The sequence below is a fragment of the Cynocephalus volans genome, chromosome 11, assembly GCF_027409185.1.
Source record: "Cynocephalus volans isolate mCynVol1 chromosome 11, mCynVol1.pri, whole genome shotgun sequence".
Classification (NCBI taxonomy): Eukaryota; Metazoa; Chordata; class Mammalia; order Dermoptera; family Cynocephalidae; genus Cynocephalus; species Cynocephalus volans.
In genome coordinates, this window is record NC_084470.1 from 26,292,267 (window position 1) to 26,319,915 (window position 27,649).

The 27,649-nt window shown below is 37.7% G+C and overlaps 1 protein-coding gene across 1 annotated transcript in view; it reads right to left on the reverse strand.

Annotated features, from left to right (window-relative positions):
* Positions 1 to 23,861: 23,861 nt before the first annotated feature.
* Positions 23,862 to 27,649, reverse strand: part of ACP3 (acid phosphatase 3) — a 43,860-nt gene continuing 40,072 nt past the window's right edge. The window contains exon 11 of the mRNA XM_063115249.1: positions 23,862 to 23,980. Coding sequence (XP_062971319.1) covers positions 23,862 to 23,980 — 119 coding nt within the window. The remainder of the gene's footprint in view (positions 23,981 to 27,649) is intronic.

Genomic DNA, 27,649 nt, shown 5'->3' on the forward strand with positions numbered 1-27,649 from the left:
ATGAATACACAAATGAATAGTGTAATATTTGCCTGATATGGGATGCACATTTGCTCTCCTATTGAGATTATGTATATTTTTTCATCCTTTTACTTTTAACCTATATTTATCATATTTGAACTGTGTCTCTTGTACATGGCATAGAGTTGAGCCATGTTTTTTAAATCCATTCTAGCAATTTCTTTTTTAAGAAAAAACTTTATTGAGGTCTGATTGACATATAAAAAACTGTATATACAGATGCTCCTCAGCTTAACATGGGGTTACATACCAATAAACTCATCATAAGTTGAAAATATCTTAAATCAAAGATACGTTTAATACATCTAACCTGCTGAACATCATAGCTTAGCCTAGCTTTCCTTAAACATGCTGAGAACTCTTATATTAACCTACAGTTGGGCAAAATCATCTGGGAACACAGTACACTGTAGAGTACTGGTTGTCTACCCTCGTGACTGTGTGGCTGACTGGGAGCTGCAGCTCACTGCTGCTGCCCAGCATTATAAGAGAGTATCCTACCTCATATCACTAGCTGGGCAAAACCAAAATTCAAATTCAAAGTACAGTTCCTACAGAATGCGTATACCTTGCATGCCATTGTGAAGTAAAAAACTCCTCAGTCAAACCATCATAACTTGGGGACCATCTATATATAATATATACAACTACATGAATTTAGGGACAATTACTGTTTTTAAATTAGTATGTTCAGATCATTTACATCAATGTTATGATTGATGTGTCTGGGTTTAGACTGATGCTACTCCAGATTCTGGTGTTCTTCACCAATCTGCCTGCTGCTAATTATTTTTCAGAATCTTCAAATAATTGTTCTTGCCTTCTGTCCAGGATTTGTAATTATATTCAGGGGGAGAGAAGGTGTGTAGCATGCTTACTCCATCTTATCTGCAATTGGAACTCTGGGGATAATTATCATTAGAGTTTCCCTTAAACCTGGGGATCAGAGTCCAAGTTTCTGTCACATTAATGTTCCTGTCAGGTCACAGAATCACAAATTTGCTACTAATCCAGCATACTTACATAAGTATTTTCCTTCAGCAATTAAAAAAAAAAAAAAAAAAAAAAAAAAAAAAAAAAAAACCTCTCAAGAACTCCCAGGAGGGTCTACTCAGAATCCCCTTCCCAGCTCACTAGGAAGTTTCCCATAGTTTAGAGATTCTTGAGGTGGGCATTCATGATGTTGGAGACTTTTCTAACCAAACCAAAGCAAATCTGTAGGCTAGCTGATGGCTGATGTCACCAAATGATTGTATTTATTAATTTTTTCAATGAATATTTTGAAAGCACATACTATGGGTCAGGTTCTGTTCTAAGTATTGGGGATGTAGCGGTGACCAAGGAAAAGCCCCTTCCCTCTAGTGAGTGAGGGCAGAGGGAAGAAAGACAATAAATACATAGATAAATGAATCAGATAGTTTCAGTTAGTGATAAGTGCTATGAAGAAATAAAAACAGGGTAATGGGCTAGAGGATGGTGAGACTGGGAAGGGCAGAGTGGCTGCTTTAGCCAGGTGGTCAGAAAGACCCTCTCTAGGAAGTGACATTTGAGTTGAGATCTGAATGTTGATCATGAGAGGATTGGGGGGAGAAGTAGAGGGAAGAAGTTTCCAAGAAAAGAGAAATGAAATTGCAAAGGCTTGGTGTACCTTTATTCTACCTTCTCTCTGCATTTTTAATCATAGAATTTAAATCTAAATGAGAAATTTTTGTTTGTTTTTGTTTTTTGTTTTTTTCCCCATCAGCAGCTGGAGATTTTAATTGAACCTCAAATTATGCATAGGTAGTAAGCTACTCCCAAATTAGACTGATATACTGTCTTCCCCCAATAATATTTTTTTTTTTCTGCAAATCAATGAAAGCCCAAATTCTGGGTCAAAATTAAGGAAGTTAGGGTGGTGAATTTTAGCCAGGTATAATGCTTAGAATGAAAGAGTCAGATCAGCGGATTATGAATAAGAAATCCAGATTTGATGTCCCATTTATTCATAAGAAGCACTGAAACATATTGTTGCATTTTGAATAATATTTTTAAACTTCCATGAAAGCAAACATGCAAAGACTATTGATGGACAGGAGATGGCACACTATAACCACGAACTAGTAGCTGAATTTTCTGAGCAACCTCACAAATATTTGGGAAAGGAGATGGGCCCCAGCTTCTTGCATCATAATGATTTGATCATCCAAAGTGTATAACAGTTGTTGGGACCAGTGGAAGTTTCTATATACTGATATCACTGAAGTTACCCCCTCACAGTAACTAGACATTTAAGAGGCTCCAGGCTATGAGAAATAATACTTTAGTGACTAAAACATCACAGACTCAGTCCTGTATGGTGAAAGCTACCATATGTGGATCTTACAGATACTGACACTTGTCTGTGACTAAGACTACTGAAAGAAAATGGGTGGGGTGAGGATCTCTGAAGTTCTTAGTACTTTCTAGATTGAAAGACAGTATCTGATGCACTCAAGCAGTATAGTAAGAAAAGGTAGTAAAACCTTCAAAAATGGATTCTTATAAGTGGCATGACTTTGTGACATCAGCCATCTGCTAGAGATTTGCTTTGGTTTGGTTAGAAAACTCTACAACATCACAAATGCTCACCTCAAAAATCTCTAAACTATGGGGAACTGCTGAGTCTATAGCAGTGAGCTGGGAAGAGTTTTCTGAGCAGCCCATCCTGGGATTTCTTGAGAGTATTATTTTTAATTGCTGAAGGAAAATACAATGTAAGTATGTTGGATTAGGAGCAAATTTTCAGTTCTGCAATCTGATTGGAACATTGACACCACAGTCAGAAACTTGGACTTTGACGCCCAGATTTAAAGAGAGGTCTAACGATAATTATCCCCAGAGTTCCAATTGCAGGTGAGATAGAGTAAGCGTGCTACACACCTTCTCTCCCACTGAATAGAACTACAGATCCTGGGAAGAATGCTAAACAACTATTTGAAGACTCTGAAAAATAAGTAGCAGCAGGCAGATTGGGGAAGAACACCAGAATTTGGAGTAGCATCAATCTAAATCTGAACATATCAGTCATAACATTAATGTAAATGATCTGAACATACTAATTTAAAAACACTGATTAAAAAACATGACTCAACCCTATGACATCTACAAGAAACTCAGTTAAAATATAATAATATGTGTAAGTTAAAAGTAAAAGGATGGGAAAAATACATTATACAGATGATAATTAAAGGACGGCAGAAGTGTTTGTATTTATATCAGAACTAGCTGATTTAAGAGAAGAGAAAATTAAATTGGCAATAAAAAAAGGGTTACTTCACCAAGAGGCCATAACAATCCTAAATGTGCATGCAGCAACAGAGCTTCAAAATACATGAAGTGAAAATTGACAGAACCCAAACAAGAAAAACAATACATAATTAGAGTTGGAGATGTCAACACTCCTATCTTAGTAACAGGTAAAGCTAATAGAAAACCAAGGATTTATAATAACTGAAAAATGCCATCAACTAACTGAACTTAACTGACATTTGAAAAACACTCTATCCAACAACAGCAGAAAACACATTCTTTTCAGTGCACATGGAACATTTACGAAGATAGACCATATTTAGAGTCATAAAACAAATCTTAACAATTTGAAAAGAATTCGAAATATGCAAAGTATATCTCAAACCAAAATGGAATTAAACTAGAAATCAATAAAAGTAATATAAGAGAAAAATCACTAAACACTTGAAGTTGACACACTTCTAGATAATCCATGGGTCAAAAAAGAAGTCTTAGGAGAAATTATAAAATGTTTTGAATGGAGTGAAAATGAATGTAATATCAAAATTAGTGAGATCCAGCTAGGGCAGTGCTTAGAGGAAAATGTATAACATTAAAATGGTTATATTAGAAAAAGAGAAAGTAATCAAATCAATTATTTATGCTTTCACCTTTAGAAACTACAAAAAAGAACAAACTAAGCTCAATGCAAAGAGAAGGAAGGAAAAATCAGAGTAGAAATCAGTAAAATTGAAAACAGAAAATTAATAGAGAAAATCAATGAAACTAAAAACTGTTTTTTGAGATCAATAAAACTGATTAACTTTTAGCAAGACTGATAAAGAAAAACAGAGAAGATGGAAGTTACCAATATCAGACTGAAAGAGGAAAGATTGCTACAGATTTTGTAGATGTTAAAAGGATAAGAAGAGATTACTGTGAACAACTATGCACATAAACTCAATACCTTAGGTAAAATAGACCAATTCCTCAAAAACCACAAACTACCCAAACTCAACCAAGATGAAGTAAATAACTTGAGTTGTCCTTGAGTTTGAAAAAAATTCAAACTTGTATTTAGAAACCTTCCAAAAAGAAATCTCCCTGCACAGATGATTACACAGATGAATTCTAGGAGCATTTAAAGGAGAAATAAAACTAATTCTACATAATCACTTTTAGTAAATAAAAGTAGAGAGAACACATCCCAAGTCATTTTATAAGGCCAGCATTATTACTCTGATACCAAAAGCAGGCAAAGACATATACGAAAACAATCCAATTAAAAACCCATCAAAGGCATGGATAGACACTTTACCAAAGAGATAAAACGGATGGCAAATAGACACACAAAAAGGTTTTCAACATCATTAGCTATTAGGGAAATGCAAAAAATCAAATAGATAACCACTACATTTCTGAGTTGCTAAAAATAAGAATTGCTGATGACACCAAATGCTGTCATGGATGTGGAGCAACCAGAACTCTTACACATTGCTATTGGTGGGAAGGCAAAATGGTACAGACACTCTGGAGAACTGTTTGATAGCTTGTTGGAAGGTTAAACATATACTTACCTTATGACCGAATAATTTCACTTCCGTAACTGCTTTAAGAAATGAAAATGTATATCTTCACAAAAACCTGTACACAAATGTTTATCATAGCTCTATCAATACTTTCCCATGATTAAAAACAAAACAAATGTCCTTCCATGGGTGAACAGATAAACTAAGTGCAGTACATCCATACTATGGAATACTACTCAGCAGTAAAAAATAACAAACTCTTGATATACACAACAGCTTGGATGAATAAAGGTATGCTGAATGCAAGTAGTCAGTCTCAAAAGATTACATACTACGTGATTCCATTTATATGACTGTCTCAAAAAGACAACACTGTGTGGCTTCCGGTTAAGATGTCAGAATAGACAATCCCCACCATCACTCTCTCCCACAAAACAACCACTTTACACCTATTAAAAAGCAACCACAGCCAAGCTGGGGCCTCTAGAGCTCAGGGGAAGAGGAGGAGAGATCTACAGAGTTCATGAAAGCAGGAGAAGTCATAATGAGAGAAAGAAAGGATCGCTCCCACCATTTTGAATCCTGGCTGCTTCAAGGCTGGAGCTGGTGAGCACATGGAGCAGGAGCTGACAAAAGCCACAGATGTACCCTTCGTATGAAGTTGCTTTGAGGTGGCAGGGGAGAAGAGGGCCCTGGTGGCCCTCAGGTCAGCATGACCATTAACAGGGTTCCCTGGATCCATATAGGAGCAAGGAGCCAGAACAACTAAAAAAAGGAGCCACTCAGAGGCCAGTGAGTCATCACAAGGGACCTGTGCAAGTCCTGTCCCATGGGAAGTGTTTGGAGTATCGGGGGTGGGGGAGAGGGGCCCACCAGGGAAACACTGGGACACAGAAAAGACAGCTGATCTGCCCCCAATCAGCACAGGACCACTCAGTACAGATTGGTCAGGAATACATATCTGCAGGGGGTGCAGTTTGCTGAAAAGCCTCAGGCCCAGGCCAGAGTTTCCTCACAACCCAGGTACCAGAACTCACAAGACTCGGAAGTACATACGAGGTCAACAATTAAAACCTGAGCTGCTGCACATCAAGCCTTCCCCAGGGAATCAGCAGCAAAGTAGCAATTTAGCTCAACCACAGAGCTCAAGTGCTGGTCCCCACAGGAAGTCGCCCCATTTTAGAAGTAAGCAAAAGACAACAAATTACTTCCAGTGCAGAGTTTAAGTGGTGGGAACAGTGAATAATTCAACACAGAACTGAAAGAAAAAACAAATTTCCCATAGACCAGACTCAAAATTTGATATTAACTAATAAAGGTCTCACATCATCAAAGAACACCTATAAAACTTAGAAGGACCAGAAGTCCCCTGGGCTCCCAAGTTTGAGGGGAGGGCTGAGGGCCTCAGCCATGTCCCCCAACATCTGCAACCAGCCATGTGACAATCACTGAGCCCCCAAAGGAAGCACCTGGTGCTCCCAAGCTAGGGTGGTCGGGGGCTGATGGTCTTGGCCTTGACCCCCCACCACCCACAACCAGCCCAGCAGCAATCACTGAGCTGCTGCAGGAAGCACCCCAGGCTCCTGAGCTGGGGCAGTGGGGAATTCAGGGCTTCAGCCATACACCCCTGACATCTGCATCCAGCCCAGCAATGACTGAGCCACCATTGGAAGCCCCCTGGTCTCCCCTGCAGTAATGAGGGGGGTGCCACGGGACTCAACCATGCCTCCTGTCCTTCCTCCTTCTCCCACCCTATTTCGTTCCCACTTCTGCTCTCCCTCTCTCCCCAACTGTTCGGCAACAACATCTTAGAATGTAAAAAAAATAATTTTAATAAATAAATAAACTTTAAAAAGACAACACTGTACAGATGGAGAAGAGATTAGTGGTTGTCAGGAGTTCTGGGTAGGGGGAGGAGGTCACTGTAAAGAGATAGCACAAGGGATTTTTGAGGGGTGATGGAACTGTTTTGATCCTGATTATGGTAGTGGATAAATGAATCAGTATATGTGTTAAAATTCGTAGAACTGTACACAAAAAGAAAAAAGTCAATTTTACTGAAAATGAAATTTTAAAATAATAAAAAGTAGTAATAATTCCTCTTCCCTTCAAAAATCCCTTAATGAAAAGGAGATTGCAGCCGAATTATACCCCCCCCATTAGAATCATCAACTTTTGCTCAGCTCTCTGCCTTATTCCATTAAAAAGGTAGCCACTGAGTGAATCTAAGAAAAAAAGTCTTCCATAGACACATATTTGAATAATATAGCCTTTATGCTTTAAAAAATAAATGATAGTGTTGAACTATGAATTGGAATTCATCTTGTCATCTACAAATGGGACCATGAACTAGGTCTCTCACATGAAAATGAAAAGATGTAATTGCAATTCATCAAAAAATTAATTAACAAGTTAATTTAATAATAAACAGTTTAATTAATGCATACATAATTAGTATGTAGACCTGTATTCCACCCACCCATTTAGCTATATAACTTCAATATGTAACTAAATTTCACTAAAGCTTATTAAAATTCAAAAGACATGCTCTTTTTAAACTTTCATTAGTACCTTTTGTATCAAGATGATAAAACTAACTGATAAAACAGTTTTGAGCTGTATCTTTCTGTCTTATAGTAGTATATTATATTTCTCTAAAATTATTCAAGGACTCATTTTGTTTTATTCATTGTATTTATTAAGATGATATTTTCTGTTGCCCATGTGAACCAGAAAGCACATTTCTCTTTGCCCATATGCATTTATAGGGAGTTTTTTAAAAAATGCAACTTGTATTATTCAGAATGAACTAAATTCAGTGTTGGAAATAAGGAACCAGTTTTAGAATCTAGACCTATCACCGTATGGTGGCATAATCCAGGAGGTTGCTTAGTCTGTTTTCCAGTATCCCATCCCCCAAATGAAAATGTGGGATGTGATTAGTAACATGTGTTTCCTCTCTGCTCCCAGGAGTATATAACAAGGTGAATTACACTAATTATAATACTAGCAACCACTGTACTAGGTTATATGTTGTCTCACTGGATTGTCACAAAGCCTCATGAAATAGATACCATACGTAGATCTGTTAACTACTGGAAACTGGACATTCTGCAATTTAATTCCAACTCTGACATCCTAGACAACATGACTTTGCAAAGCCCAGGATCTTCATTCCTGCTCTGCTCCAAGCAAGTCTGCCTTGCTAACAGCTGCCTTCTTTGTGTCTTCTGTTGACCTCTCTGATGGTGTCATTTGTGGGGTCTCACTCTCTTTAATTCCTTAGTTCCTGCTATTATCCTGTAGACTTTATTTTTATTTATTTATTTTGGTGCCTGGCTGGTATGGGAATCTGAACCCTTGACCTTGGTGTTATTAACACCATGCTCTAACCAGCTGAGCTAAGTAGCCAGCCCAATTATCCTGTAGACTTTTAATGGCCTTGTAACTAATCAATGCAAAATATTGTTTTTGCTTGAATTCAACTCCATTGACTTTATTTTCATTCCAATTCAGTTACCCATTTATTGATTCATCTTAGAAATCAAAGTCTAAAATTCCAGTGACTGACCAAACTTTCACTCCTTCTAGTTCTTTCATGCCCAAACTACATTTAACCTCATAAAACTCTCTGATCCTCTTGATCTCTCTATATTACCCCTTGTGTCAACTCTCACTCTTCCCACCTTTCTTTCTTCCTTGTCCAGCTTGAAAGTCATAATTCATCACCTGACTTTTCGAATACCAGCCTCCCCTTTTTATATCTTGAAATCTGTCTTGGGTTGGCTCCTTCTTCCCTTGACCCAGTGAAAGTGCTTTCAGGAGAGTTATTAATGTTGGCTCAACTGCCAAATCTAATGCACACAAAAAGTTCTTAATTCCCTGGATGGTTCTGCTGCATTTCAAACTGCAGATCATTCAATAAGGTTTCCATTCAGAAGTGACTGTATTTTCTGTGTGCCGTCCTTTGCCATTTTTTTCTATTGGATTGTTGGCCTTTTTCTTATTAATTTCTAATAGCTTCTTATCTTAAAGGAAAGCAAAAGAGCCCACTGTACTGTCATGTTGCCATTTTTCCCCCTGGTTTTTCATTTGTCTCTTAACTCCATTTATGGTATTTTGTTCCACGCTCTAATTTTTAATACACATATAGTTTTGTTTATTAATTTATTTAATTATAACTCCTAAGTTTTAAAAAGCCTTTAAAAAGATTTCTCTATTTCAAAATTGTATGTATACAGACATCCGCACACATACAAATATATGTATAATCTTACATATTTTCTTGGTATACTATATATAATTTCATTGAAAATATAAAAATATGATCCATCTGAAAATTATTTTGGGTAGAGATCCAGCTTTTCAAATTGTTTTTCAATTGCTTAACCCCACCTTTTCTTCACTGAAATACCACCTTTATCATATATTAATTTTCTACATTCATTTAAGCATATTTCTAAAATTTATATTCTTTTCCCCTCATTGGTCTGTTTATTCATATACCTGTTTAAAACTGATTTAATTTCCTGTAGAGTTATAAAAATCACCAAGGTAATATACATACATGTTTTTATGTCTTTATGCCTTTGGTATATACATAATGATTTTTAGAAATATTGTATATAATATAAATCTCTTTTCTTGATCTATCACAAAGTATTTTTTGTATCTCTTTGACTTTCTGTGAAATAGAGGCAATATGTTATAGAAAGTTAGTTACTTCCATGTGCCTCAGTTTCCTCATTTTGGGAGATTAGATGAATGCATGTTTGTCTTTTAGAATGAGCACATGGTAAGTACTCAGTGTTAATTATTATTAAGATGAGTAACTTAGGACTTCTACCTCTTTTCCACTCTACTGTCTATATTGTTCCCCTGCCCCACACACAACTTGTCAGCTTTTATCATCTCTTCTGTAACCATAATTAATCCCTGTATGCTTTGTCTATTGGTTGAATCTAAAATTGAAAATATAAGTACACAGTATTTCCATTATTGTGATTGTGTTAACATTGTTCACTCTCCTATGATTTCAAAATATCTTTATTTTATTTTTTATCCTATGCCTCCATTAAGCCACTGAGATTATTTATCTTCCTTACACGTATTCCATCCACACGATGCAACATAATTATTGAAGTTGTATTCCCCAGACTATCTGACTTCTTATTGATTATACCATTATGTATGGCTTATCTAATAGTTTTATGTGTTTATATATTTAATGTTTTGATCTTCACTCAAAGCAGGAATTCTTTGGGGACATGAAACCCTCTGGCTTTTTGGTGCAGCCTATAGACTCCTTTCCAGAATAATGTTTTTGATGTTTAAAATAAAATAGGATTATAAAGAAATCAAGTTAAACTGAAACACAATTACCAAAATGTTTAAAAAAATAAATTGTAAGAATAATGTACTGCTTCTTTATTAACAGTTTAAATAATAAGATCTAGTGGAAGGTTTCAAAGTAGTGATGAGTATAAATGATATTTTGAAGTATTTACAACCGAATGTGCTATGAACATATCTGATTTGTATTGGTAACAAAATCACAAGTGTTGCTGAAACTATTGGGAAAATAATTTCACCCACCTCCTGAATTTTATCCATGGACTCTTATCTGTGAATCCCTGACAGAGTAGAAGCTTGCTGAGGTGTGGCATGTTCCAATGGTGGAGGCAATGATATGTCCCACCCCCACATACTCATTCATAATATGACCTTGACATTCCCCAATCAAGAGGTGGAGTCTACTTGTCCACCCCCTTGTATTGGGTGAGACTGTTTTGACCAATAGAATATGTTGGAAGTGATGTTATGCCAGCTCTGAGCATAGCCCTTAACTGATCTGTCAACTTTTGCTTTTTTCCTCATAGAAGCAAAACACTGCATTAGAAGGTGATTACCCTGAGACCACCATGCTGTGAAAAGAACAAGCCATGTGAAAAGCCCTGGAGGATGAAACACCACATGGAGAGCGAAGGAGATCTACAGGCACTGAGGCAGCAGACACCTGAGTGAAGATGTCACCTTGGAAGTGAATGCTTTAGTCCTAGGTGCCGTTGCAGATGCCACATAGATTGGAGGTGAACTGTCCCTCCAAGCTCTTATGAATTCCTGAGCCATAAAATTGTCAACCAAACAAAATGCCAGTTTTAAGCCACTGAATTTTGGAATAGTTATTTAGGCAGCAATAGGTAGAACAGAGAGCAATGACCATATTCGGCATGTCTTTTGTATCCTTCTCATTGATTAGCATATTAACTGGCATAAAAGAGGGGCTCAGGAATTGTTGATATTGAGGCTTGTATGGCATTTTGGTAAAGAACCATAGAGAGTTACATCACGGGGTCAAAGTACATTGTCCAATAGATGCCCTATGGCTATAAGTCACCTCAGCCTGCTTTCTAAGACCTCATGTTAGCCCCAGGATACAAATGCTGACTCCTAGATTGGTTCCCAAAGGTTCTCAGAGATTACACTCTCCCCAGGAAAGAGTATGAAAAGATTTAAAAGAGGATAATGGAAATGCAAGTTAACATACTGTAGTTGTACTGGGCACAATCTCTATGCACATGAACACTTGGACAGGCTCTAGGGACAGACCCAGTGGGGCACTATTGTGTCATGGTTGGGAGCACAGGCTCTGAAGTCAATGTTATGTGATTGAACTCTAGCTCAGACACCGGGACTGCTATGTGACTAGGACATGTGACTTAATCTCTCTGTGCCTCAGTTTCCATATCTGAAAAATGGGAATAAAATAGTACCCTCCTCATAGGAGTATAGTGGGGTTTAAATGAGTTAATACATTTGGAACATTGGCACATATAGATGCCACTGAGGATCAAATAGATTGTTCTCTTGAATTACTTTCATTGATTCTTGAGTGTATTAGTCCATTTCTGTTGCTTATAACAAAATACTGGGTACTTTGTAAGAGAACAAAATTTATTGCTTACAGTTTCAGAGGGTGGGAAGTCCAAAGTTCAGAGAACACTTATGGCGAGGACTTTCTTTGGTGGTGATTTCAGCAATGCAGGGTCTCGCATGGTGAGAATGGCAGAGCACAGAGAGAGAACTTCTCATGTGCTCTTCTTTTAAAGCCCTCAGAACCAGGCCTATGACCACTAAACCATCAACTTAATCACCTCTTCAAGGCCCCACCTTTCAATTACCCATAATAGGATTTCCTACCCTCTTAACACTGTCACAGTGGGGACCGAGCCTCCAGCACATTAAACTTTGGGGAGACACAATTCAATCCACTGCATTGAGTTATTTAGGTGGATCCTAAAATACATGTGTCACATGATCAACTTTTTAAAATCACAGTCGTTTATATTTAGATTACTGTATATTAGAAAATGTATAACCAGCATTTCTGAGTTCACACATAGGATAGGATAAAATTTTAAAAGACATTAATTAAAGGATATATTAAGCCATAAATGGGTTAGCTATGGCCCAGATAGGAAAGATGAAACTAAAATGCTTGAAATTGGCATTTAGGCATTGCAAATCTAGGAGTTTGCGAAGGAGAGCAGAATGTAGAAATAGAGTCATTTACTTATATTCACTGAACCAGCACCAAATTCTGGCAGTTCTTTGCCCCAATCTATTTTTTTTTTTCACATTTTACTACCCTAAAATGGGCATCACTATTTAAAATCTATGTCTGCCTTCCAAAAGGGCGATGTATTTTTAGTGGGGAAAGCTGAAATATTTTCACTTCAGCGTGTTTCCCTGGAAAGGATCATTAATTATGGTCTGCAAAACACTGGTCTACAAAATTTAATTTTCTTAGTTTGGTAAAAGTAAGTTCTCATCAGAATGACTGATTTTGTTGTCATGTGCTCTATTTTCTAGAACTTTGTCTTTTTTTTTTTTTCCTAGTGTCAAGGTTGAAGTACCTTTTGAGGAGCTTATAATGTACTTTCAATACTGTTCAGTTGCGATTACAGGATTTGGCAATGACTTTGCAGCAAAAAAATTAAGGGGAAATCTGGCAATTCTTTTGGAGGTTTTGGCATTAATTTTTCAATAGGTGGTGCTAAGGAAGGGCCATGAATCATTCACAAATATCTAATTACTTTATCAGCATAATTAGATTGTTAACCTGGATAGCTTAGCCTCAAAATGTCATTCATAAAATTAAAAAGAGTATCCATAAAATTAGAGTATCAAATGTTATCTTCACATTCTATTTGAATCTACATAAACACCACAAGCTTTAGGTCATGTCTATGTAACTGTGGCAGTTCAAATTTAATCAAGAGAATTAGATGTTTGCGAGCTACATCTTGTTAGGACTACTTACCAAATCTTTCAGTTATGCGTGACTTTGAAATGACCAATTAGGAATGTCATTTACCTGATTTATGTGTGGAAAAACAACTCACTTTCAGTAAGAGGCATCAAGTTTGAAATTATCAAAGTAAAGTGATATTTGACTTGGATGGGACTCATATCATTATAACAGTCGTTTTTCCTTTAAGTTAACATCGTACACATCAGAGACATTTTGGATAGAAAAACTAACAACAAAATAAAATAAGAATGAGATGTGATTTTCTAACTGTGAGAATCATACCAAAGTACTTTTCCTCAAAGGAGGGCAGTTTGGTTAGTGGTTTAAAAGTGCACCCTCTGGGAGAAGATAGCTTGGGTTCAGATCTCACTCTATCTTCCAGCTCTGTGACTGTAGGCAGATTACTTGGACTCAGTCTACCCATCTGTAAAGTGAGAGTGACACTAAAGTTAATGCTTGCCTTAGGCTGGCTGGCTAGCTCAGTTGGTTAGAGTGCTGCCTTGTAACACCAAGGTCAAGGGTTCAGATCCCTGTACCAGCCAGCTACCAAAAATAAAAAATAAAAAAACCCCCAACTAATACCTGCCTCAGAGGACTAGCGCACAGTAAGTGTCATATTAGTATTTGTTACATGAACAAAATATACAAAATTTATTTGCCAACTGCGGAATGTTTCATCAGTTCCCTTAATGAAATAAGGATGTTCCAAGTTCACAAATTCCCATCCATATGGGTACTTTTTCACATTTAAACTAAGAGTAACCTCTTAGGAATTATCCATCCATGTGTCCGTAAATGTTTAAATAATGAAAATAATAGTTTCTTAATATGTTTTGTGTTTTGGAACTTCATTGCATTAAAAGCATTATAAACTCTTTTCTCATCTCAATCTGTCTCTGTCAATCTTTCAGAAGACCAAGGGAGCTAATTTTGTGCATTATGAATGCCCTGAACTGGATGGCCCCCTCAAGAGGCCAGAAGGACAATCTGTGTAGGAATTAGAAAGGAGATGAAAAAGCGATAGTTCTAGGAACTAGAAAAATTTCCAGCCAGCTCTACCCAGGTTCATGTGCTTTGAGAAAGGGCCATTCATGATTTTCTGCTAGTGTGTGGGAGGAATAATGCATGTTTCCCATCCTGTAAAACCTGCTTCCTAGTCTGACCTCATGGGAATAGCCAGACCTGCTTGAAATCATTTAGTTACTGAAGGGCACCCGTTCGCCTGTTTAATTTTGGAGACGTTGCCATGTCAGCTTCATTGAGGTCAATGAAACCAGGGCCCATGGGTGGCAATTTACTTCTGTAATTATAAGAAAGAAGTTGAGCTATAGCAAGAGACTAAAGAAAGTTGGAAAGATATCTACCACCTACATTCAATACTATTCTATTTGAAATTACGTATTCTATTTTATCATTAACAAGATAGCAAATCTTTATAAAACCAATTCTCTGCTTATTTTTTTCTTTCCGTAACATCTATCTTAAATAAATTGGTAATAACTTAAGCTGGCTCTGCTGTAGAATCTGTCTTCACATTTTAATGATTTTTATTTTTTAAACATCCTATTACAGTTGACCTTGTGTTGAAATTCAGTGGTTTTGTTTTTGGGGGAGAATATTGAGAATCTTGTGTTCTCTCAGAAAGAAATTCTCAACCAAAGTAACTGTTTTAATAAGATCTCAAGTCTTCTTGTTGCTTCACCAAACGAAACTTTCATCATTTTAATCGTAGTTGTCAATTAGAGATGTGGTATAAGAAGACTGAAAAAAACCCCCATGCTTTCAAGAGAACACAGAGAGCTAATGAAAAATGATGTCTTGTGTTTGTTTCTTTTAACTTCATTAAATTCAGATTAATAATGTTTTTGACTGGGAATGATACATTTCTGTCTTTTTTCACTCAATATTTTTTTTAACAAACACTTATATAGTGTTTACTATGTGCCAGCCACTGTTCCTGACACTTTGCAAACATTAATTTATTTATTCCTCATAACAATACTCTAAGGTAGTTACTATTGTTATCCACATTTTATGGATGAGGAAACTGAGGCATGGAGAAGTTAAGTAATTTGGTGCTATGGTTGGGATAATGGCTTGTCCCCACCAAAACTCGTGTTGAAATTTGAGTCTAATATGGCTAAGTTGGGAGGTGGGACCTAGTGGGCCTAGAGGGGCATATTGCTTATGAATAGTTTATTGCCCTCTGTAGGGATGAGTGAGTTCTTTATTAGTTCTCAGAGAGAGCTAGTTGTTAAAAAGAGCCTGGCACCTCCCCTCCCTCACTCTTGCTTCCTTTCTGGCCGTGTGATCTCTATGCAGACGCCTGCTTCCCTTCGGCTTTCTGCCATCAGTGAAAGCAGCCTGAGGCCCCTGCCAGATGCAGCTGCCCAGTTGTGGACTTTCCATCTACCAGAATCGTGATCCAAAGAAACCTCCTTTCTTTATAAATTACCCAGTCTCAGGTGTTCTGTTATAGCAACATTAAATGGACCAAGGCACTTGTCTAGGATCATGTGGATAATAAGTGGCAGAGTTGGGATTTGAATCCACACAGTTTGGCTCTACTGCCTTGTTCTCTTCTGTTCCCCATGTATGATAATGGTTAAAGACCCAAATATAGACATAAAAGTGCTGAATAAAATTCTTCATCATTCATTTCACTAAGAACAGTTACTTTTAACACAGAAGTAATTGGCAAAAATTTGATTTAAGAGACTTGGGCCCTTTTTAATAAAACTTTAGAATTCAATTACAGGTCGATCAGATATATATGTGAAAAGATACTGCCAAAAAAAGGAAGGAACCCCCCCCCCAAAATACAATTTTGAAGGTTAAAGGAGAGATATACACGTTTATACCACCCCCCATTTATTTTATTTATTTCAAGTGTGATTTACTTTGTACAACATTTATAAGAGGATAGAAGATAGACAGGAAGAAGTGGCAGTAACAAATAGTTTTGGAAGATGTAACAGATGGTCACATATTAAAGTTTGACTTTAAATTTTTTGTGGTATACTGAAAGTTACTATTTGCCCTAGATTTTTAAAGTTTATTTTTTCTATGTTTGGGATTGAAAAATATGATCACGATAAGCATACTCCTATTTATTTAATAATAAAATGAGTTGTTTCAGGAACCAGAGCCTGTGAATGGCTGATCTGGAAGAGCCATCACTCTTTATTATTAAAACCACCATTTTAACAGGCCTTAATTCTCTTAGTGCCTCTGTTCTTCAAGTGAGACTTATTGAAACTACATTTTAAAATTTGAACTCATTTCCAACTTCTATGATTCTTTTTTTAAACAAAATACATCCTAATGTCTACATAATTAAGACAGTTTTAGATCTCTGAGCTACTTCACAGAATCTGGATAAGATGGACATACCTGCATACACTACTCGTCCTAGGTGTTTTTGCATAGTTTGTAACAGGTCTCTCCCAAAGTAAGGTCAGGAACCGCCTGCAGCAGAATCACGTGGGATACCTGTTAAGCAGATCACTGGATTCACCGAGGCTCACTGAATCAGAATTTCTGGGATTCAAGCCTGGGAATCTGAATCTTCAACAAGCATCCTAGGAGATTCTTATGCACATTAAAGATTTGAGGACTACTGGTTTAGTTATACTTCTGGTAGATTCTCTGTAACCAGTGAAGTTTTTTTGGTGGCTGGCCAGTACAGTGATAGAACCATGGACCTTGATGTTATCAGCACCTGCTTTAACCAACTAAATTAACTGGCCAGCCCTGTAACCAATGGATTTTTTTTTTTTTTTGTCTTTTTCGTGACCGGCACTCAGCCAGTGAGTGCACCGGCCATTCCTATATAGGATCCGAACCCGCGGCAGGAGCGTTGCTACGCTCCCAGCGCTGCACTCTCCCAAGTGCGCCACGGGCTCGGCCCACCAATGGATTTAAAGTGGGGTTTCACAATGAAAATATTCAAGCTTTAAATTGATCAAAGCTGGTATGGTTAGCACCAAAAATAATATTAGTTAGGTCAACCAACAGGTAATTATAGAGGGCCTAATTTGAATCTGCCCAATGTATATTCTTGAATGAAGGCCAGAAATGAGCCTTAAGAATATTGTGTGCAAAATTAACTGGGAGGGAGGGAGACCATGTCGTTTAAAACCAGAAATATGGTGCTGAGGGGTAAAACTTGATGGTAACTGTAGAGATAAAGTGCCAAATCCTTGAAGCACTCTGTAATAAAAATACTATGAACTAGTGAAAAACAAAAACTCCAGTTGAAGGAATTATTTAACTGTGACACCCATAAAGGTAGGAGTCATAAGTAATTTGGTGCTGCACTCCTTATGCCAAACAATGGCACTGTTCTTGAGTTAAGATTCCCTTTGAAAGATATGATGGAAACTATGGATCCTGTGGAAGGCTAAAAGCAGGCACTTAAATGTTTGTAAGATTAAGTTAAATTGTTTGCATAGTGTTATGTCTGGTTTTCTCCCTTCACTTAATGGCTTGGCTATTTTTCTTAACTTTGACAGACACAATTATAGACCCTTTGCTAGAAAAACAAACTCAGGGTTTCTTGCTTAGAGTAAAAAGACCGATTGTTGCACCTACCTTTCCTTCCTCCCAATGTTTTACTGAAATAATTAGATGTTAAAAATAAGAATGAAGTTATAACAGTGTTAGAGAGAGTGACATCGGCAGGTGAGATATTCTGACAAATTCTTCAAAGATAAGCAGAGGTGATCAAACTGATGAAGAAATCAAGGCAGAGGAGCCGCAGGCAGACCCAGCAGAGATGATCGTGGTTTCCCTAAGGAGCCACAAGGAGGCTTGGAGCTTGGCTCATCATATACAGCGTTAGAGAACTGTGGAGTACTTGTTAGGGTAATGAATTAAAGAATGCATTTTCTGTCAGCTGGTACTCCCGCTCCTTCCTCCATATACTGCAATCTCCCCATATGCTTGGGGGATATGTTCCAAGATCTTCAATGGATACCTGAAACTGTGGATAGCACTGAACCCTAGGTATAGTCACAGAAACACTCACTCCAGCCACGAGTAAATTCCTTTTATTTTTTGATATGTCTGTAGCTGACATACCACTTCCCTGCCCACAAACACTCCTGGGCACCCGCTACTGTAACTTCCACACTTATGCAGAACCTCAGCTTAGTCCTTCCCATTCAAGTGAGAGCATCCACTTCCAATAATATTTTGTACCTCCCGTAGACTGATACTTGCACAGATAACAACTACGAACTCTAGGCAAAATATAAAATACAACTAGTTGAAGTTACATGGAAGCAATTGGAAGCAGATACTGGAGGGAGTCAACACTTGAAAAAAGGGAATAGTACTAGGTGAGTTTTATTTTTTATGGCTTTTAGCCTGAGAGCAGACTCATGCTGTGCTGGGGCAGAGGATGGGGTTGGATGGCTAAAACCCAAATAAAAAATCTATTCTTGCTGGTTTGAGGTACCGGTGGGTGGAGTTTGGGGGCATAACAGTCTCTGAAAAGTGAGAAGGAAGTTCAAAAACTGGAAAGCAAGTCAGAGAGGGGAAACCCCAAACTCCGTATATAAATCCTGCCCAAACTCTGTGGCTGACCCCAACACCTTTAATTAACCATACATAGGGAAAATGTCAAACAGCCTAAGGAAGCCTAAAAGAACAGAACTGAAATTTGAGCTGCTGCTCATTGCAAGGGAAACAGTTTACAGCTTTCCAGGCAATTTAAAAGACTGCTTAAAAAAAAAAAACTTTCTAGAGAGACATAATAGAATTCAGAGTGTCCACACATATCATTTATAATGTCTAAGATAGAATCCAAAATTACTCTATATAAAAAGAAACAAGAAAACATAACCCATACTCAGGAGAAAAGACGATCAATGAAAACTGATCCTGAAATGACTAAGATGTTGCAACTAGCACATGAGAATTTTTAAAAAGTTATTCAAAAAGACTTTTGTTGGGGAAAGAGACATACATGACAGAGAAACCAACACCAATCACCTTTACTAACCCTTGAAGCTCCTCATTTGTGGATTATGATTCACAAGAATATGAGAAAAACCCAGAGCGTGAAAGAGAAGGTCTAAGATTAATAAATTCAAAGAACTGAGCCCAGAGAAAACAGAGATAATTGAGGAAGCAAAGGAGAACTTGAAAAAATTCTTAGTATCCTTAAAGACACTCAAGAGGATATTGCATTAATAAAATAATAAGAGGCCTCTATTAACAATGAACAAACACTGAATAGAAAAGAGGTCTTGGAAATAAAAAAAAAAAAAAGTATCATGAATTTGCTGAAGACCAAGTTGGTGCTCTGGAAAGTGAAATTTCCTGGAATGTAGATAAATAAAATAAAAAGGTGGAAAATATAAGAGAAAAGTTGAGGCCTGGAGAGTAGACACAGAAAATTCAAGTCCCAGAACACAATTTCTCTGAGCTGAAGAAAGGCAAGTGTCTTTAGATTGAAAAGACTCCTGTAAGCCATACAGGATAAGCCAAAAAATCCAAAAACAAACAAACAGAAAAACAAATACTCATGCCTAAAATATATCCTGGTGAAATTTCGGAACTTCAAGAGAATGTCTTGAAAGAGTCAGGAAAAACAAAACAAAATTGATTATTTACATTGGAATGAGAATCAGACTGATATCAGACTTCTCATCAGCAATCTTGTACACTAGAAGACAGCAGGATACTGCCTTTAAAGTTTTGGGAGAAAATTATTTTCAACTTGACTATACCCTGTTAACTGATAGGTAAGTGTGAGGGCAAAATGTGGACGCATGTGAACATGTTAGAATCAGAAAGCTTACTGTTCACTCATCATTTAAAAAAAGTTAGTTCAAGAAAATGAAAATGAGGATACAAGAAAGGGGACACCATGGGTTATAACAGCTGAGAAAGATGTGAAAATTTGAGAAAATAAGTATATTTTGTAAAATTAATGATACTCACTAGAAGAACTAAAACCAGATATTGTCAACAGGATTACCTCTGGTGATTGAAAGTGGGTAGGAAGACATTTTTGCCTTGTATTTTATACTCTTCTGTAAAACAATACAGAAGGGTTTATTTGTGTTTTGGATACAGATTACTCACAATCAAAACTTTAAATTTTTAAAAGGCATCCCCCACCACCACGATTATATTCTAAGCATGTTGTCAAATTCCTTCTTGAGACATTTCCACAATGAAAGGTTGAACTTTCAGAAGAAGAGGACAGACCTATAGTTACCAGAGGTGGAAATGGGGGAGAAGAAGGGAGAGGAGGAAGTAATTGGGGAAAGGACACAAAGAATAATTACGATTTGTGATGATGAACATGCTAATAACATTGAGTTGATCATCGCATAGTGCACACAGATACTGACAGTCAACTGTGTACCCCATAAATATGTATAACCAATAATAATTAAAGAAAATTGTTATAAAAATAATAAAATAAAATAAAATAAAATTTAAAAAGACATTTAATAAGTAGAGGAACAAGTCCGTTTAAGATAGCGTTGGAAAAGGTTTGGGCTGGTACTCTTAAGACAGATTTACGAATAAAACATTTCAGAAAAATCTTTCATCAGTTCAGCTGCACACAAAAATAGTAAAATGCAGACATATAATAAAGACATTTTTATTTCTTTTCAATAGTCTGAAGGTGGATTTTACAAATGATAACAAATACATTCTCTCTGCTTCAAAAAGATTGTCATCTAATGGTCTAAAGCAGAACTGTTCAACATGGTAGCCACTAGCCACACCTGGCTGTTGAGACTTGAAATGTGGCTAGACTGAACTGAGATGTGCCACAAGGGTAAAATGCACATAGGATTTCAAAAACCCATAAAATATCTTATTAACAATTTTTAAATATTAATTATACATTGAAGTTATATTTTAGATGCATTGGGTTAAATAGATGTTATTATTAAAATTAATTTCATCTTTTAATTTTTACCTTTTTAAAGGAGACGAAATGCCAGTTCTAGTATAAAGAGGTTTGTTGGTTGAATTACTTCTAGTAAAATATTTGCTTCTCATTCTTGTATTCTTCTAAAACCACAAATTATTCTTTTTATAATCATATTCTTTTAATACTTGCTTTATGCAAGCCATTCTAGGTAGGGATATCCTGCCTACAACTCTTCTTTAGTTCTTTCTTGCATATATATATTGGTTGATATTTTTTTATGTTAGAGAATGACCCTCCATTGATGTGTTAATTATTGCCTTATTCTAATCCTGTTCAAAGGCCTCTGTAGTGGTTCAAGTGTAAGGAGGAATTCATATCAGAGCACATTTCAGACATTGCTCTAGCAATGGTCTTTCAAACAGTATTTGTCATCATGGCAACTGGACTGATCATCTCTGACCCATCTGGAAAAATCACTTTTATCAGTAAGAGGATTTGCATCCTCTCTCGTTGAAGGTGAATGATTAGCTTATTTCCTGGAAACATTACAGTACATTTGTGCTCTCTGCTTTATCAGTACGGATCATTTGTCACTTGTGATTTTTTATTCAGTCATGAAGTATGAAAAACAATTACAGTATTTATCTGTAGATAGGTAACAGTTAGAGGAAACAACTCAGTTGGGGCTGAATGCTTTCATTACAATAATCAGAAGAGATAGTAGAAGGAAAAGAAGTGGGGGATGTTAAAAGGTCCCTCAGAACAAAGAGAAAGTAGAGGTCTTTTTATTCACAGACGGTATTAAAAGATGATATGGGAAATATGTGAGAGCTTTTACTTTTAATTCCATCAACCCTGCATGAGATCCTCATACCTTAATAATCACATTAGGGATGGACAATATAGCATCTTGGCCAGTGACCAGCAAATAGTAGGTCCTCTATCAATGTTCATTGAATGAGTGAAAAAAGCCATGACTTGTGGTTCTGTTTATACTTCTATTTTAAAGTCTCATCACTTACTAATACAAAATATTGTGGCTTAAGTACTGATATGGCTGGCTACTTTATCCAGACAGTAATTTGTCCTCGGTTCTTGTGCTAGAGATGTTTTTCTCTTTCTCAAGCCAAGAATGTAGCCAGATCTTGCCTCCCGTCCCCCACCCCCCCACCCCTCCAGGTGGCAGAAGTTGCCCAGCAGGAGAAGATAAGTCCTTCTCAGTCTTTTGTTTGCAGTAGGCTTGGTTCGGTGAGAATTTATGCAGAAAGTAAGGGTGATAGGGGTAAGTGCTGGGAGTTTAATGGTGGAAGCTGCAGGATCCAACGAAACAGGAAGATTCCTGAGAGTAAGAGATGGGGTGGGGTGGGAATGGGTTGTGCTGGGCAAAGATCCCAGCACTGCTTGCAGGTGTCACCACAGGTAGGGGACTGCACAATCCCAAACTGGTGAACTCCAAGAGTTTGGTCTTGGAAGCCATGACACAGATGTCCTCTCCCTACCTTCAGAAGATCATGTGAGAATGAACAGAGAACTTACCAGAGACCAGTGTAGACAGACACCTAGGAGTCTTCTCTGACTGCTCCCAGAGGTACACTCTGGGACCTTTAGTAGAACGTGAGGAGATGAAGGACCCTACCAATGAATGAGATTGAATTTCCCAACAACTGGATAATTGGGGGCTCAGAGCAGAGTAAAATTTTTTAGAGTAACTTTTGGCTTACTACAATGGTGCCATCCAGGAAAGTGGATGGGCGATGACCCATCCATAGCAATAAAATGAAAAAAAAAATTGTTCACAGAACATGAGAATGAGACGTGACTTCTACATTCATCTAGTCCAGCTTCTTCATTTTTAAATTAGGAAACCAAGTTTTAAGATATAAAAAAAATCGTTCCAAGTCATTGACCCAAAGCCAGTGGAGAGCTTAGGCAGTGGGTCATCAATACTCAGTCCACTTTTCTTCCTACCTCACCACTTGTAAAATTCAGACCTATTTGTGGCAATTAGAATACATTATCATCTCATTATGATCATGAATATCCCTTATCAAAGTAAGATCTCATAATTTTAAAATGAAATAAGAAATCGAAACAGTATAAATATTCATCTCTGGTGGTGGATGTAAAAAAAAGAACCATGGCTACATTTATTTTCCAGTTATTCCCCACTATGAAAATGGTGGGAAAAGAACCTGAGCTGTACCTAAAGTGGTTGATATTGCAGTTTCTGAGAATTAAATACCTCTTCCAAAGGCACTTTATCTGTATGCATGTGTGTTAATATACAGACACATACACAGAAGTCTATTAGCTATCGAACACTGGGTAAGAATTTCTTTTCAGGGGATTGTGTGTGTGTGTGTGCGTGTGTGTGTGTATGTTAAACTTTCTTAATAGCTAAAGAAAAAGTTTATTTATAATTTCTGATTTGGTCTTATTTCCTAAGAATCATTCTGCACAATCCACTTCTTGTTTATGGCTTTGTCCCTTTGCTCTTTGCAGGCAGAAGACTGATTGGAATGTGGCTTATTTCTCTCCAGACATCTGTGTTAAAGAATACGACTATCTTCTGCAGAGGAGCCTCTTTCTAGCCAAATGAGCAGCCTGTACTACCACTCAATGATGAGAAGACCTAACTAAGTAACCTGGGTGTTTAATCATCTATCAGTCCAGCAGCCATCCGTGGGTCACTGTGAGTTCAGACTCTGCTCTACGCAGGTTCAGGAAGAAGGGTGTAGGCAGGGTGATGCCCACATGCCAGAAACCTGTTCTTCAAATGCTGCATCACTGAGAGATGCCAAGACAGGAAGTTGGCCCAGCTTTTCTGCTCTTGTTCAGCCTCTGTTCAGATGTTTCGATAGGGGTCTCTCTGCCAGCAGGGCCCATGGCGGATGAAGACAAACAGCAACACCACTAGGATGCCAGATACCAGGCAGAAGGCAATGGCAAGGACGACCCTTAGAACTGTGGGGAAACAGGAAAAGCATTAATGTAAAATTAACGCATTAGTAAAATGTGGAGATCACACATCAGTGTTGACTTCTGCCTTAACTGTAAATTTCAGAGGAGTTTCTGAAGCAGCCTAGAAATCAGCATATTGTTGTGAAAAAAGCATGGGACTAGGAGTCAGGAGATAACATAGGTTCCATTTCCATCATGACTGTTGACCTCTGAGCCTCCCCTACGCACTGTGAAGGGAGGGTAACTGACTGAAGTATTTCTAGGGTCCTCTTATAGCACTAGCTTTACGTATTTTTCTACAGTTAAATTACCAATTGTTCATGGTCACAGGGTCAAAGAAAATTCTCAATACTCAACTGCAATCAATTGGATCTAAAAGAAATGGAATCTTTCAATTTTGGAATTTGATTTTCAGGCAAATATGTTTTAGAGAGGAAACGCTGGGCACCTGCTGACTATGGCAAGCATTTTTAGCATAGCTGCGTGCTATTGCTAATCTGTACCTTTATTTACGCATACTCCTTTGATAGCTGACCAGTCATGAAGCAGATATCCGAGGTCATTTTTTAATGAGGTACTAAATAATTATTTCACCTGGAAAGTTACTCTCTTCCACACACACACACCCTAGTCCACTATAGCATACACATTACAGATACCAGCTTGTACCATCTCTAAGTGTACGCCATTTCATTGTAAAAATATGGGGTGGTTGTTGGCTTAGGCAATGGGAGAGCAAACATCTCTGATCCTGTCAGCTCTTCCTACAGAACTCCAGTGCTCCATGGAACACAGGTGAAAATCGCTGTGTTAGCCTGTAGAGAGTTATCACTGTAGAGATGAGGAAAATAAGAAGCAGAGAGATCAGATAATTTGGTTAAGGTTAAGCAGATAATTGCATTTAGAGTACATGGGGTCTTATTAGTCTCATTATTTAAAAAAAACATCTATTTACTAATGACTTCCAAATTGAAATCTCTGGCCCTGATCTCTCTCTCAAGCTTAAGAGTCATATCCAATTGTGTACTTGACATATTTCCTTAAACATCTAATAGACATTTCAATTTCTGCACCCTCCTTCCCCACACCAGATCTGCTCTTCCTACAGCCTTCCCACCTCAGCTGACGGAAACTGCCTTCGTCTGTTGGCTCAGGACAAAAGTCTTGAAGTCTGCCTTGACTCCTTTATATCTCCCACATTCTACAGGAAATTCCACATTCCTATCTGTCAGGAAATCCTGTAGGTTCTGCCAAAAAACATACTCAGAAGCCAGTGAGTTCTCCCCCGCTCTGCCACAGCCCTGCTTTGAATCTCCATCATCTTTTGCCAGGATCACTACAACAGCTTCCTGACTTGTTCTCTAGCTTCTATCCTTTCTCCTTTAAAATCTGCTTTCAGCAAAGCAAACGACTTCAAGTCAAATCATGTCACTTCTCTGCTTAATACTCTCTGCAATGGATTATCATGTCAATCAGAATAAAAGCTGAAGTCCTGATGATGACAGTTTATGAGGCTCTACATCAACAGGCTGCTCCTGACCCCTCAGGTTTCTTCTCCTACCATTCTCTCTTCACTCACTCTCTTCTGGCCACACAGTCCTTCTTGCTTTCCTTCACATGTGCCAAGCACACTCCCCTTAATGCCTTTGCTACAGCTGTTACTATTGCCTGAATGCTCTTCCCACACTCCCTTACTTTCTTTGCTGAAATCTCACCTTTTCAATGAGGCCTCCCCATTTAGAAGTGCAACTTGTACCCCTTCCCCCACTTCCACCCCAACTTGGCACTTGTGATCCTCATCTTTCAAAGTACTTATTTATTATGTTTATTACTTATTATCTGCTCCTCTTTCCCTCTGATAGAATATAAGCTTCATGAAGACAGAAACCTTTGTCTTTTTTGTTCATGAATGTATCTCAAGTACTTTGCATAGTACCTGGCACATAGCAGGTGCTAATAAATATTTGCAGAAGAAATTAGTGACTTAGAACTCATAGATTACCAACTCTTAGTCTAGTGTTTTTCTCATGATGCCAGGATGCTTCTTAGCATCATGAGGACATGAATATTAATAAAGTTAGCCCCTGATAGACAGTGTCATTAGAACTGCATTTGGAGTTAATATGAAGTTGGAAGGAACTGTAAAGAATTGAAGAAGGAAAGGACTTAATGATAAGGGAGGAAGGCATATACTGATGATTCTTAAAAATCTATTTTTGTGGCCGACTTTCTGTATTTAAAAATTTATTTTCTGTTATTTTTGTTGGCTATGTCATCACAACAGTCCCATGGAATATGTTTTTCTACCCTTTATCCTTCCTTCTTTCCTTCCTAGACATGCAGTGAGCACATGTCATGTGCCAGGCGGCGCTTGCTGAGTGCTAAGTTTCCATAATCTCTGCCCTTAAGGTGTTCAATGTCTAGCGGGAGAACCAGACAGACGATTATGAGAAATGTGATAAATACTGAAATGGAGCTGTAGAAGATGTGCCACCGGAACAGACAGAAAGTTGCCATCAACAGAATGTATTCTGTTTGAAAGAGAAAGAGTTTGGAAAGTCTTCTGAGATTTGAGCTGGCCTGCAAGGCATGTAGGATTTTACCAAGCACAAGAGTATGCTTGGAAAATAACGAGCAGTTACGTCTGGCTGGAGCATAGGCTTCAGGGAAGTGAAACTGGGTGTGTAGATCGGGGCCCAGTTTTTAGAGTCTGGTTTGCCATGGGGTAAATGGAAGTCATCAGCAATGATCACATGTGGAAGCACCACGGTCCAATCTGTGTTTTTTTTAAAAAAAAATAACCATGGAAAAGATAGAATAGAGTGGATAAAGGAGGCCTGGTACGGAGCTATTGAAATACCTTTGATAAGATACTGAGGGCTCAGAACTGGAGTTGTGGCCTAGGGAATACAGATGAGGGAATTCAAGAGATAATCCTGTAGTAGGATGGACAGGCTTCGGTGACAGACCAAATATACCGGTAAAGGAAAAGTTGTGGTCAAGCACGCTCATGCATTCTTGCTTTGGTGGCAAAGATGATGATTAGGCTGTGGATTGAGATTGGGACCACAAAAATGGATGGGTTTGGGATCGATGAGATGAGGGATTTTCCTTGCTATGTGGGATTGAGATGGGTTATTATCCTGATAGAGATGATCAGTAAGTAGCTGGAGAAAACAGGTCTAGAATTCTGCACTTAGATATAGAAATAAAGATGTAGATGTAGAAGACAGGGGCCGAGGTATATTGGCTCATGGTGAGTGTGGAATGAGGAAACATTTAGGGGATTTGTGGAAGGTCATAATGCAAGAGAAACTGGCCAAAGAACCTGAGAACAAAGAAAAGACTCAGGAGAGCTCTCTCTGCCTCTCTCTGTGATGTTTATTTATTTATTTTTAAATTATATGCTTCCTTGTACTGTAAAAGATTTCAGGAGTTTGGCACAGTAATGTACCAGTATCTGTGAAAAGAAAGAATGATCAGCTGTATCTTACTGCAAAAAGGTCTAGTGCAGGTAATGACTGAAAAGACGTCCTACTACAAGGAAACACACAACAGCTACAGAAGGCAATGGGAATTGGTACTACTTTTTTGAAAACCATTTTGGCAATATGTAACAAAAGTCTCTCCCTCTTGCCATTAATCCTCAAGTCCTGTTTGCCCTACTTCTTT